General features: G+C 40.2%; 1 protein-coding gene and 1 pseudogene across 4 annotated transcripts; both read right to left on the reverse strand.

The window, feature by feature from the left end:
* Positions 1–19: 19 nt before the first annotated feature.
* brcc3 (BRCA1/BRCA2-containing complex, subunit 3) lies at positions 20–3,603 on the reverse strand. 4 transcript variants are annotated; one of them, XM_051411994.1, is made up of 2 exons: positions 2,731–3,603; positions 20–2,664 (listed from the first exon to the last, which is right to left on the reverse strand). In XM_051411994.1, the coding sequence occupies exon 1, from the start codon at positions 3,512–3,514 to the stop codon at positions 2,732–2,734; it is 783 nt and encodes a 260-aa protein (XP_051267954.1). In that variant the 5' UTR covers positions 3,515–3,603; the 3' UTR covers positions 20–2,664; position 2,731. The 4 variants fall into 4 exon arrangements, with proteins under 4 accessions (XP_051267954.1, XP_051267953.1, XP_051267951.1 ...); XM_051411993.1 differs by having other exon boundaries at positions 20–2,677; XM_051411991.1 differs by having other exon boundaries at positions 20–2,690.
* Positions 3,604–6,292: 2,689 nt separating this feature from the next.
* Positions 6,293–7,733, reverse strand: LOC127370182 (tripartite motif-containing protein 29-like; annotated as a pseudogene).
* Between the last annotated feature and the right edge of the window lie 5,356 nt (positions 7,734–13,089).

Genomic DNA, 13,089 nt, shown 5'->3' on the forward strand with positions numbered 1-13,089 from the left:
GTAAAGAGACTCAACAAAAGTCAATCAAGGGCATTAGATGTTACTGTGTTACACAGACACCGCCCACACAGCCTTTACATCCAATAACCTTTATTTACAGTACACAATACGTACAATGACACTTTCATTAGTCCAAAGGCACATTCTCTTTGTCACGTGTCCCTCAGTGGGCTCAGTTGGCTCTGATTCAGAGAGATTACTTATAATGAGGGAGGCTCTTCTTGTACCCAGCTATAGTTTTGTTTGTTTTTGGTAATTTACCATAAATTGCTTAATATTTTACACCATCAGATTTCCTTCCATTAACCATCCCTTTCCATTACAGGTGTCTGAAGACTGTATCTTCAGTCACATTATGTAAACCACTAGATACATTTTTTTTGGCAGAATTAAATATCTGAAAAATCAAGGAATATGTAGCCAAAAGTTTGTGGACAACCCATGTGTGATAGTTGAACAAACCCATGGGCATTAAGCTGCTGCTCTTATCGCCTCCACTATCATGGGGAGGATTTTCTAACCTGGCTGCAGACATTTGCTCACATTCAGACACATTATTGAAGTTGACTCTCAGTATCAGTGTTCCAGGTCATCCCAAAGCGGTTGGATGGGGTTGAGATTAGGGCTCTATGCAGGCCGGTCAAGGTCTTTCGCTACAAATCGGGACAACCAATTGAAGTTGGAAGAACACTACTGTCTAAAATATCATCATATATCATTGTACAGTGAAACAAGATTTCACTTCATTGGACCAAAATCCTGTAAATGCAACATTACCACACATGCTTAATAATCTGCAACATTGTCCTCAATGGCCTGATCCAACCAGACACTGTATTAATGAGTAACCAAGGGTAAACAGTAAATAGAGACAAAATCTCTTCATCTGCTTCTGTACAGGATGAAAACCTATTTGTAGACACACACACACACACACACACACACACACACACACACACACACACACACACACACACACACACACACACACTCTCTCTCTCTCCAATCTGTCCTTGCTGTCATTAACATTAACACCAAACGATTAGTCAACAACAATTTTGCTTGAATAACTTCAAATATGAATTATCCAGATTGATTTTGGATATATAAAATAATATATATATATATATTTTTGGTCGAATGACTTCATATACTCAGCTAATCGTTTGAGCTCCATACAATAAAAGCTTCCGTTGATATTAACAGCAGCAGTCTGGAAGAAGGGTGTCAATAATGTTCAACATACATTTTTAACATAAAAATATCACCAATATTTCTTCTCTTTACAAAATAGATCCGTAACTTATGTGCACCCAGGACAATAATCAGTTTGCCCAAAATACACAGCACAGCACCAGCAAGAGGAATGAAAGTATTTTCCTGTAATGAAACTGGTTTCTCTTCTTAACAAAACAAACTTTTTAAACGGAGCAAGTTTAACTCTGTATCATCACAAAAGAGCTGTACAAAAACTATTTGTTAAGATATTATTTAAATCAGGAACTATCTGAGAAAATACAAATTTGACCATATACCAGCTCAATAGAAACTAGAGCTGAAACGGTGAGTTGATCCAACCTGCAGCAATTGTGATAATCAATTCTCTTCAAAAGGACTTTCCGAGGTAAACACGCTCTCGTTCCACCTCCTCAAATGTTAGGATTTGGAGTATCATTATATCATTGGGCATCTTTGTGTTTAAGACAAAATATTGTCTGGGCTCTGGGCTTTTTCACTCTTTCAGACATTTTTTTTGTCATATTTGCTGAAACTGTCACTATACCCTGACAGAACAGGAGACTGATAATCTTTGATAAAATCAGGTTCCTCTAGCTCCTCCTAGTGCTACCATGAAAGAAAACAACCAATCAGAGCTGAGAAAGATAGTTGATTGTTGATTCTCAGTCAAATTGACAACCTGTCAATCATAAGGTCGCCCCGCCCAAAAGCACATGTGGTTTCTCATCTATTTTAAATTCAATTAGACCATCATTTACTAAATGAACATCATGCTGTATTGAAGAAAATGTTAAACTAACACTGAGACCCTGAACTCATCAGGAAACTGTTTACTGAGCTCATAAAGGAAGTGACAAGTGGGCTCATTCTCCATTAGAGTGAGTGGGATCGCTGTGTTATTGCAGCCAATGGTGCTGCCACCTGCTGGAATTTACACAGAATGCAGGTTTAAGAGACCACCGGGTTGGCTTCACTTTTCAGACCTTGAGGCTGTGTCCATTATATATAGTGTCAGTGGATTCTTGCAGATATCATGAGGAGCACTAGGAGGACTCATAGGAACCTGATTATGTCACAGATTATCTGTCTCATGTACTACTGTCAGGATAGAGTGAAAGGAAGTTATTTATTTTTATAAACGTTACCTACAGCTTTAATACATGTAGCAAAATTCTGATTAAATAAGGAAATGTCTAATCAAGAATGAGCAATCAAGACTAACCAGACATTTAATGCCAACTTTTGGTATTGGACAGTCGTCAGTACTCTGTACTCTGAACAAAGGTACAAGAAAAGTGTTGTTTGATACACAGCCCTGCGTGGAAGGTATGAAAACAGTAAAGAAGCTAGAACCGAAAGTCATTCCCCACTGTCCAACAACAGAAGAACAACTGGTGGTCTCCTCCTGCAGCCTCCCCCTGCAGCCTCCTCCTGCAGCCTCCCCCTGCAGCCTCCCCCTGCAGCCTCCTCCTGCAGCCTCCTCCCTGCAGCCTCACAGAGCAGCCAGCTCCTGCAGCAGCCTCTCCTTCTCCTGCTGCAGCTCCACGATGCTCTGCTTGTTCTGCTCCAGCCGGTCCTCCAGCCACTGCAGCAGCGGCCCGCTCACCGCCGACATCTGGCTGCACAGGTTCTTGGTGAACACCGAGCCGTTGTGGATCTTGGTGACGGGGTCCAGGTGCGCCAGGCTGTGGATCTTGCGGTAGGTGTCCTGCTCCTCCTGGCACAGGATCCGCGGCAGCTCCACGGCCGACTCCAGGCACACCTTACCGATGGCTTCGCGGGGAACGACGTGGATCGGGATCTCCACCCGCTCGTACTCGGAGCCCTTCTGCGCCTGCACGGACTGGAAGCAGGTGTACAGCACCCGGCCCGTCTTGGTGTTCTTGTCCTCGATGAAGCAGGAGAAAATGAGGCCCACGAAGCACTGGTCCAGCATCTGGTACATGGCCTGGGTCCTCACGTCGACGTGGGACGGCCACACGGTGATGTGCGGGTGGGAGTGGTACCAGCCGACCACCCGCATCGGCCTGCCGGTGATGTCGGCCAGCCTCTCCGCCTCCGTGGAGGCCGCCGACAGCTGCTCCGGGGAGATCTCCACCCGGTCCTTCCTCTTGTCCGAGCGGCGGAGGATGATGACGGAGTAGATGTGGACGATGCGGGTGGTCTCGACCTCTCCGATACACAGCCCCATCACCTCCTCCTTCTCTGTGCTCAGCGCGTGGTTCATACACACCAGGAAGGCGTCGGACTCCAGGTGGACGGCGCTCACCGCCATGTTTGAGGACAAATGGCGTTTTCTGTGCGGCGCGAAGACGAAAACATAAACAGAGGCAGCAGCAGCGCTTCACTTCCGCGTTCTCGAGTCCCGCGCTAGAACGTTCCGTGTCGGTGCAGTCGACCAAAGGTTCCGCTTGTTCGTCACAGTTTTGTATAAACGTTTTTTTTTATTTTTATGGATGTGACTGGACGTTAGTCTGTCTGTGTTTCCATGTCAGATATATTTAACAGTTTTGGGCAGTAACTCATTACTACTAATAATATTACTTTCCCCCCAATAACTACTATTGTAACTATTTACTAATACGTTTAGTAATGAGATTACACCCCAAAAAAGAATTAGTTACAGCATTACTTTTCTTCTAACCCTCCTACTAATTTTAAAATCAATCACATGCTTGGAATTATTTTTGTAATTGTGGAGGAAACTCGTTTGGAAGATGGAAACTTTTACATTCAGCAGCTGGAAATATTCCATTACTCTGATTTTAACAAACACATTTGGATTTTAACGTTGTCAGTCTGAATTCTGGGAAGAAGGGGCACAATTACCAATTTTGTTTGTAGTAGAAGAAAAGTAATATAACTAGTAACTAATTACTGTCGGTAGGGAGTAAGTAAAGTAAAATATTACTTTTGAAAGGAGTAATCAGTAATAAATTACATTTCTTTGAGTAACTAGCCCAGCACTGTTATTTAAACACATTTATCACGAGGCTAGATAAAATAGGGTATTACTGATTACAATGTGACCCGAATATGCTGTAATAGTTTATGAATCATCACACCAATCAAAATATTCCTCAGTATGCAACTTGTACAGTGTGATGTAGAAACATGAAGCCACCGGTGCACATCCACTGAGAATGGACTTTACAGTGAAGGAGGAGACATCTTGTGTCCAGCAGGAAAACTTTAGAAATGAACAACATTTGCATATTCAGAGATTCTGGAGGTTATAATGAGGAAGAAGGAGGAGATTACTTTTTAAGGAATTGAAGTCAGAAATTATTATTATTTATTTATTTTTTGCTGAAAACACACATCAGGTATGCATTGTAGTTCCAAGCAGATTATTTGTATATGTGTCTTAATACATGTCTGGTGAAAGTGCTCATTAGGCAGCACAATGCTGTCAGTGTCACATTATTATTATTCATTATTATTATTATTCACGATAAAGCAAAAATGTAAACACAGTTTTAATGTCATTGTAATTTAAGGTACTGTTGGCCAGTATAACAATGCATCATTGTAAGACAAGATGCACAATCTCACACACAATTATTGTATCTTATACCCCACTATTCTGTCTTACATACAGTATTACAGAGTGTGTAATGGTGTTTGTGAGAGTGTATGAGTGTGGTGTGTGCGTGTAAGCAAATATGATTCAGGCTCTAAGTGGTAGTGTGTGTGAAGGAGTGTTGTGGTGTATGTGTGTGAGGGCATGCCTGATTTATGACCTAAAAAATGCATCACTATTACACTGCTTTGTACATACAATCTGCAGCTCTCAGATAAATGTATATTTCCCTCTGAATGCAGTGAAGAAAATAAAAGCACAAATTTTTCAGGCAGCCAGCTGATTTCAGTCGTCAGTGTTTTTTATAGTGCAATCCCTCGTGAACATTATAGTCAATGGAGCCAAATTGACAATATTGTATTTATTTGCAATGTGCTTTTCTTGATACTTGTAAAAATATGAAATATATTTTTTAAATATAAAAACAAAATCAGTTGTAAACAAAATCCTATATATAAAAAATATTGTATAGTGAGTGTAAAAGAATCGGGTATACATTTTGTACCTGAAGATGATACTTTTGGAATATAGTAGAAAAGAAAGCATTAGTGTGGAAAAAGACTCTGGACCTTCATTGATGAATGTAAAGTGAGTTTCTGCAAACATTAGAATAAATCACATACTTACTCTGATTATGCCTTCACTGACTGTAAATGTAAACTTAAATTCATTTTTGATGTTCTTTTTCATAATTCAAATTCAGCAGCAGATTGTTTTTTTTAAAGTTTGCTTTGGATTTCTGAGAAGTACAACTCCAGTAAACATTGCAAAACTCTCCTGAAGTACCTCAAGAGCCAAAACCATAATACCGTCTGTTGAAAGATGTAATTGACAGGCATTATGTTTAGGCAATGTTTATACAATACTGGCTTATAGCTCCCGAATCAAATAATAAATTACATAATCAAATCAAATCAAAAAGAAAAGGCAGCACCTTTTCCTAAATCACATCACCATTCACTGAATCATCTTAAATCTTTGTGAGGCTACAGACTCACGGCTGTTTACTGTATCTTCTACCTACTCAAGCTTACAGAGCTCAGCACTGGATCCACTACCATATGACGCAAAAACACCCAGTCCATGATAGAGCGGCTGAGTGAATGTGGTCTGGACTCTGTGGAGGAGAGTCATGGTCTCAGAGACGCTGTAGAAGGACAGAATACCTGCCCTGTGATCCAGGTACACTCCCACTCTGGAGGACTGAGGACCTGGGACAAAAGTGCTAACACCATTATGTCTGAATGCATAACTGTTGTTGAAACACTCTAATGCCCAAGACTTGTCATCATTTCCAAATCCACTTGTATATCCTGCTCTGTTGATATCTTTGTATGTGACTGCTACTGAAACTTCATATCTCATCTCCACCTCCCAGTAGTGCCGTCCGCTCAGACTCTCTCTATTCAGGACCTGAAACATGTCAGTAAATCTGTCACGATGACTAGAATATAACTGCTTTTCACTAGTCACTGTTGCTTTTCTGTTCCCATCAGATAATAACAGCCGTATGCTTGCTGAGTTTGGATCCAGTGTCATTTGGCATGAATATTGTAAGAACTCAGCTCTGGTCATGGGCTCTGCTTGTGGCAGTAAAACATCCACCTCAGTCTCTGTCAGTGAGATTTTGGTCCATACATCACTAAGTATGTCCTGTAGTTTATCTCTGGCCTCTGACACAGCTGCAGTCGCATCCTCAAAGTACTGCAGAGGGCGGATATCGATGCTGGGTGAGTCTGTAGATTTACTAAGACATGACAGCGAGGGGTAATTGTGTAGAAACTGGATGTGGTCCCCTATGTTTGAGAGTTGTTCCAGCTCGTTGTCTTTCCTCCTCAGATCAGTAATCTCCTGCTGCAACTTCTCCTGAAGCTCTTTTACCGGACTGACTTCAGTTTTCTGCCGGGATCTGATCTGCTGCTTCACATCCGAGCTTCTGTTCTTGATAAGGCGAACCAGCTGAGTGAAAATCTTGTCATTGTCCCTCACTGCTTTATCAGCAGAGCAATCGATAGCCTCCACCACCTGCTGAAGCACCTTCACATCTTCCTCTCTGTCCTGGATTCTCTGCTGGATTTTCTGCCGACTCGTTCCTAGCTCTCCCTGCCTCTCAGTTCGTTCTGTTGAGGCTAAGACAGTGTCATGGCCTTTATGTTTATCCATGGAGCAGAGAATACAGATACACTGCTGATCAGTGCGGCAGAAAATCGTTATCACTTTACCATGGCAAGTGCAGATGTTCTCCTGAAGCTTCTCGGAGGGGTCGACCAACTTGTGTTTTTCAAAGGCAGCGGATTCATAGTGAGGCTGGAGGTGTTGCTCACAGTAAGAGACCAGACACTGCAGACAGGACTTGAGAGCTTTCATCTTTCTCCCAGAGCAGAAATCACAGGACACATCTCCTGGTCCGGCATAGCAGTGATCAGCTGGAGCAGCTTGAGGTTCTGTCTTCTTCAGCTCCTCCACTAAATCTGCTAACATGGTGTTTTTCACCAGGGCAGGCCTCGGTCTGAAGGTCTGTCTGCACTGAGGACAGCTGTAGACTTTCTTCTGATCTTCTTCATCCCAGTGGCTTTTAATACAGTTCATACAGTAGCTGTGTCCACAGGGAATAGTCACTGGATCCTTCAGTAGATCCAGGCAGATGGAACAGCAGAGTTTTTTCTGATCCAAAAGGCTTTGTTGCTGCGCCATTTTGCCTCGAAGAGACAGTGAATATAAAAGAGTTTCACTTTCTCGTTCAAAATATAAACAGAGAACTGATCCATACCAAAGCTTAGTTCCCTTTCCTGATTATTGTTCGCTGATCTGCAGTAAATGGGGCTTCACTTAACTACATGTTGATTACACCACTGTGCACTTGGAGATCTGCGAAAGAAAGAGGAAGCAGGAAACATCAGGACTGAATGGGACTGGCTGAGTTGGAAAACAGGAAGAGGAGGGAGGGGTTACTATGCCCACATTCATTCCAGGAAGAGGAGGAGGCTTTAAATAAAGCAGTGTGTGTTTTGGAGCAGTTGTGTTGTGTGAATTAGTGGAACTTGTCCTCTCAGCCTTTAGTGCACACACAGAGGAAGCATGGATTCCATTACAGGAGTGACGCTGTAAAGACAAAGTCCACTTTTACTCAAAAAACTGTTGAAACAGCTTACATCAAAAATTGTAAGTAAAAGTAACTACATTTTGTAAGTCATTAAAACATTCTCGATCCAGTAGCTTTACCAATTTTAAGTGACACTGACTTCATTTTGTAATTTTTATTCGTACTGTGAAAACAAAATTAGCTAGTAAAAAGTACATAACCAGGAATTTTTCTGTAACTTACTTAAAAAAATGAGTTTGTGTTACTTAAAACTAAAATAACTTTAGCTTTACAGTGTAGGTTTTGAGATGGTAAAACAAATGTTGTGCTTTATGCACGTCTATAGCAGAATATAAATAACTCCGGACTCATTGTCAGTTAAAAAGCATGAATGTTTTGTACCAGCACTTTCAAGAACATCTGGGCATACACTGCTTAAGGTGGTGTGAGGGAGCTCCACTCACCCCCTCACCAGTCAGATGATAAAACTCTTATTTATTAGTTAAGCTGAATGTTTGGTTTTGGTTATGTGACATGTGTTGATCATCTAAACTTAGGATCCACTTTAGTTGATTAATACATTGACTTTGTATGTTTTCATTCAAGTGTTTGTTTTATTGGGTTATTGTTTGCTTGTTTACTAATCATTGTTCTCTCCCGAGGTTCACTTCCTGGTTGAGGATGAACTGCACACATGAATGCCCCTTACTCCACCAGGTGTTGGCAATGTGGACTGTATGAGACTTTGGGAAAGGGGAGGAAGTTATGGGTTTTATTTTCTAGCAGTTTTGGTAAAATTAACTCTTGCCTGATTATGATGTTGTGGAGTTATTGTACATCTTATCACCTTGTTAGAAAAACTCACTTATTAATGTTCCTAAAAGCTTTAATTGTCTGTTTAATTTTTTCCTTTGCTATTGCTTTTCAGAATATCAATATGCAATAGATATAGGGAGATACAATACAATCTCATGCATAATGTCTACATATCTGCATATATTTATAGAAAATACACATTAGGAGCATCTCCAACTTGTCCCAAATACAAAATAAATACTGGAACCAGGCTACAGTGTCTTTGGAATTATTCTGGAAGGCAACATGTAAAGAAATAAGTATAATGATAGGGCAACAACTGCTCCCCAGTCCACATTTATGCATACTGGACGCTTTGAGCGCTTTGAGTGGTCGGAAGACTAGAAAGGTGCTATACAAGTACAGGTCCATTTACCATTTGAAAGTACACAAAGAAACAGTTCAATTTCTCGTAATGTTGGCTAGAAAGGTGAACATATGTTGGGAATCATCTGCTGCTGTTCAATTGTGGAAATCTCTGATATATCATTCCAGAGAAGTTGAGATACTGTCATGTTTTTGCAAGAAAATGAGAAGAAGTGCAGTTTGGCATGAAGATAACCAAGGGAATAAACTCCATTGTTCAATGCTTCTGTGCTCTGGGCATTAGATCAGTGCTGTGTGTGGCTTCCTGGACCAATAATGCAAATGCTCTGTACATGTATCTTACACTGGATACTGATGGACCAATCAGACAGCAGCCTGTCAGCCAAAGAGAAAATGTGAGGGCTATTTGTCTGCACTGCTTTGCCCCTCACTTTGAGTTGGCTACTTTGCCATGTCTGTGTTTCACCACTAGGTGTCCTACTTGTCTTCATTTTGTTGAGTGTCAGTTAATCGTTCTTCTGTTTGATTTCCTCAGTTAATTGGTTTGTCTTTGCCGATCAGTTTCAACCTTGTTGTTAACCTGTTTGTTTGATTTAATTACATTAACAGACTATTTTATTCCCACGGTGGGCTAATATCAATTAAAGTTAAACAAAAAAAGCCCAAAGCTGTCACTTTACTGTTACTTAAAAGCCAACACTAAAGCAGAACTGAGCCACTGGGGACCAGGTATCAACTGGCCCAACAGGGGCCATGGTCACCACCAAGCTCATTACAATAAATTCAGAATCTAAAACCCTTTTCATTAGGTCACACATGGGAATTTCTTTTTGGGGTGATGCCTCCCCTAAAATGACAAGTTGAGAGAATAGTAATGAATTGGATAAACTTCCTATTTCGTACTATACCCACTATATTCCAAGATGACTGTCCATTGCTAGCATTGTATTCACACAGATCAACAAGAATGCTTTATCATCTTACCTCTTGGTAGTGGTTGATAAGTTAAATCAGACATAAAAAGGCTGTATTGCAAATGTATTTTTTCTCGGATACTCTGGGGCTCTGTAGATTTGTGACAAAACCTACAAATGACGTTCCCATGCGCCTCAGTTTTAGTGCTAATTAGTCACTGTTGGCGTGCTAACACATTAAACTAAGATGGTGAACATTATACCTGCTTAACATCAGCATGTGACCGTTATCATTCTGAGCATGTTGACTTCACCTCAAAACATGCTGTGCCTTCAGCCTCACAGAACAGAGTCCCACTTGACTGTATGACGTAACATGAAAGCAGCTTTGGCTTTTAAAAGAAAGCACTTTAAAAGAAAGCACAAGATGCACCACTGCTGCTGAGGCGGCTGCTGGTGACTGGTTTACCACAATGCTTGGCTGTACGACACAGTTCTCAGGCACATGTAGATGATCCTTTGAAGAGTCTGCAAATGCATCAGCCTTCCACTCACTTATCCCTCGCACTTTTTTAGTAGTTTCAGTGTGTAGACGTGGAATTTTAAGGGTCACTTCAAACAAATCCGAAGGATGTGTAGGATATAATGCAAACAGGCAGTTTTTGCAGGATATGAGAAGTGAAGGTAATTACCACAAGAATATGCTGTGAGGTCAGGCTTGATGTTACATTCAGGGCTCATGACAGAAGTTGTAACCACCTTGTTTCCAAAATGGTGGTTTAGAAGTTGTGACTCTTCTTCTCTTTTGTTTGTTTTTCCAGGCCTTCAGTATTTTATTAATTCTGATTTAACATGAGGAACTGATACAAGACTCTCCTGAATAACGGAGAAACATGACATGTGAATCCACTCTTATGTCGCCATGGCAACAGGTTTTGGTGATAAAACATTGATCCTGAACGCAGCTTGACATTGGCACATGCATGATCGAATGTAAATTCACTTAAGCATGTGCCAACATCACACACGCATACCAACAGATACTTTATCTCAACTAAAAGCCACTATAAGCTTCCTAGAAAGATGTGTGTTCATGCTCAGGAGTTGCTTTAGCACCTCACATGTTTACAGAGGCGCGTAGTATCCATGACAACTAAAATGCAGCTGTTAAGATTTGATTGAAAGATTAACTGGAGCCCAGTAAGTAGGTTAGGTTTAAAATAAAAAGGGTTAGACATTTGTGGAAGAAAACAATCGATCAGATATAGGACTCTGTATTATAGAAACAGACCTAGACACACACAACAGTTCTTGTCTCACAGAAAAAATAGTGAATAATACACATTAATACACAATAACTGAAAAAAACTACTCAAACAGAAGGAAACTGTGCTTTTGCTGCATGGGGACTATTTTCAACTGCGGATTTACACACTGGGTGCTCTTGTGAGTATTTGAGGCAGCAGGATGGTGAAATAAACTACTTTGTGTGTGTGTGTGTGTGTGTGTGTGTGTGTGTGTGTGTGTGTGTGTGTGTGTGTGTGTGTGCACGTGTGTGCACGTGTGTAAGACATATCAGGCTTTTTGTGCAGTTGTGTTGCTACTTTGTGGCAGGGCTGCTCATAAGGGGGGAAAGGGCAAAGCTTTCTGGGGCCCAGCTGCTAGATTTGCTCATGGAGGCCAGCAATGACACTGATAACCAAATCGGCTTTTGAACCAAAATACTCCCTATCAGTTATTAAAACAGACATAAACATTTTGCTTTGTGTTTCTTTAGTAGAATGTAGCCTGTTTTATAGTAAAAAAAACCCTTCTCCTGAAAATGGTGTGAGTAATGTTTTTGTACGCAACGTCAAAACATCCAAAGTGCACCAAGGGACCTAAGAAATAATAAGAGAGAGAGAGAGAGAGAGAGAGAGAGAGAGAGAGAGAGAGAGAGAGAGAGAGACATCTACATTTTAATTCTCTAAATCATATCACTATGTATATATATATAAAAATTAAAAAAAAAACTTGATATATATATATATATATATATATATATATGTTCTGTACTTATATTGCACAGACTGGAAAGTTCTCAGAGACAAATGTGTAATTTTGTGCATAATACAATTAATTGTATCCAACTTTTGCTTTTCTTTACGTTACAATATTGGACAAACAACCTCCCCCTATTATGCTTTTATATTTGTTGGACTGACCAATAACCTTATTATTTTCATTGAACCATCATGGCTTTTTGTTTTTCTTTTAGCATAGAAGAACTGATGCTGGAAATCAATGTTATTTTTCTAAAAACGTGCAGTTAAGGGAGCCTGAGGCCTTTACAGGTGTGGAGGAAGTGTACAGTAACTGCTGAGTGGGTCAGTCGGTCACTGATGAACAGAATCATGAGTGGGGTTGTTTGCCCTCGTATGAAAAAATCATGAGAGATAATTCCTTCAGTAAAAACATGCCTGGTTTGCTCATCAGTGTGCTTTACAAAATGCCCAAGGTTATTTCCTGTTACAGTGTTTGCTAATATCGAGCAGTGACAGGAAATTATACTGTTTCCTAGCAACCTATTTCCAGTAAGGGGGTCTCTATTTATCTTTGGATCATGTTGCATATTTTTTTCATGAATCTTTTTTTTTTTCTTTTGCTGTTGTCCTGAGTTGTTTATGTGTAAGCGTACTGCATCCCTTTAACAGCTGAGTTGCAATTAAACTTCCGTTTGGTGAATACTTTTAGATTTTATGACAGTATGAAACAAATATTTAATGAAGACCTTTGATATTTTAATAATGCATTCTGAATCCGTACATCATAATCAGCTTACTTGACCATCTAATTATTGATTTCCTTCTACTGTTGACGACTCCTTTGAGTTAGAAACATTTTAGTATGTTTTCAATAAGATGATCAGATTTTCTGTAAAAATAATTTCCTACAGCATTTATCATTGGTGTTTTAAAAAGAGCATCCTTTCGTCTGCTGCAGCATCCAATAACACAATATTTTATTTTAATTTCATTCCTCTTCTCTCTTTTTTTATTTAGCCATGTAAAACATCCATATAAGAACTGTTTGTGCTTCCACCTGTTGAA

Source organism: Dicentrarchus labrax, unplaced genomic scaffold (genome assembly GCF_905237075.1).
Source record: "Dicentrarchus labrax unplaced genomic scaffold, dlabrax2021, whole genome shotgun sequence".
NCBI classification, from domain to species: Eukaryota; Metazoa; Chordata; class Actinopteri; family Moronidae; genus Dicentrarchus; species Dicentrarchus labrax.

Bases quoted from the DNA above. Each gene is read 5' to 3' on its own strand.
- brcc3 (XM_051411994.1), bottom strand. From the start codon at position 3,514: ATGGCGGTGAGCGCCGTCCACCTGGAGTCCGACGCCTTCCTGGTGTGT.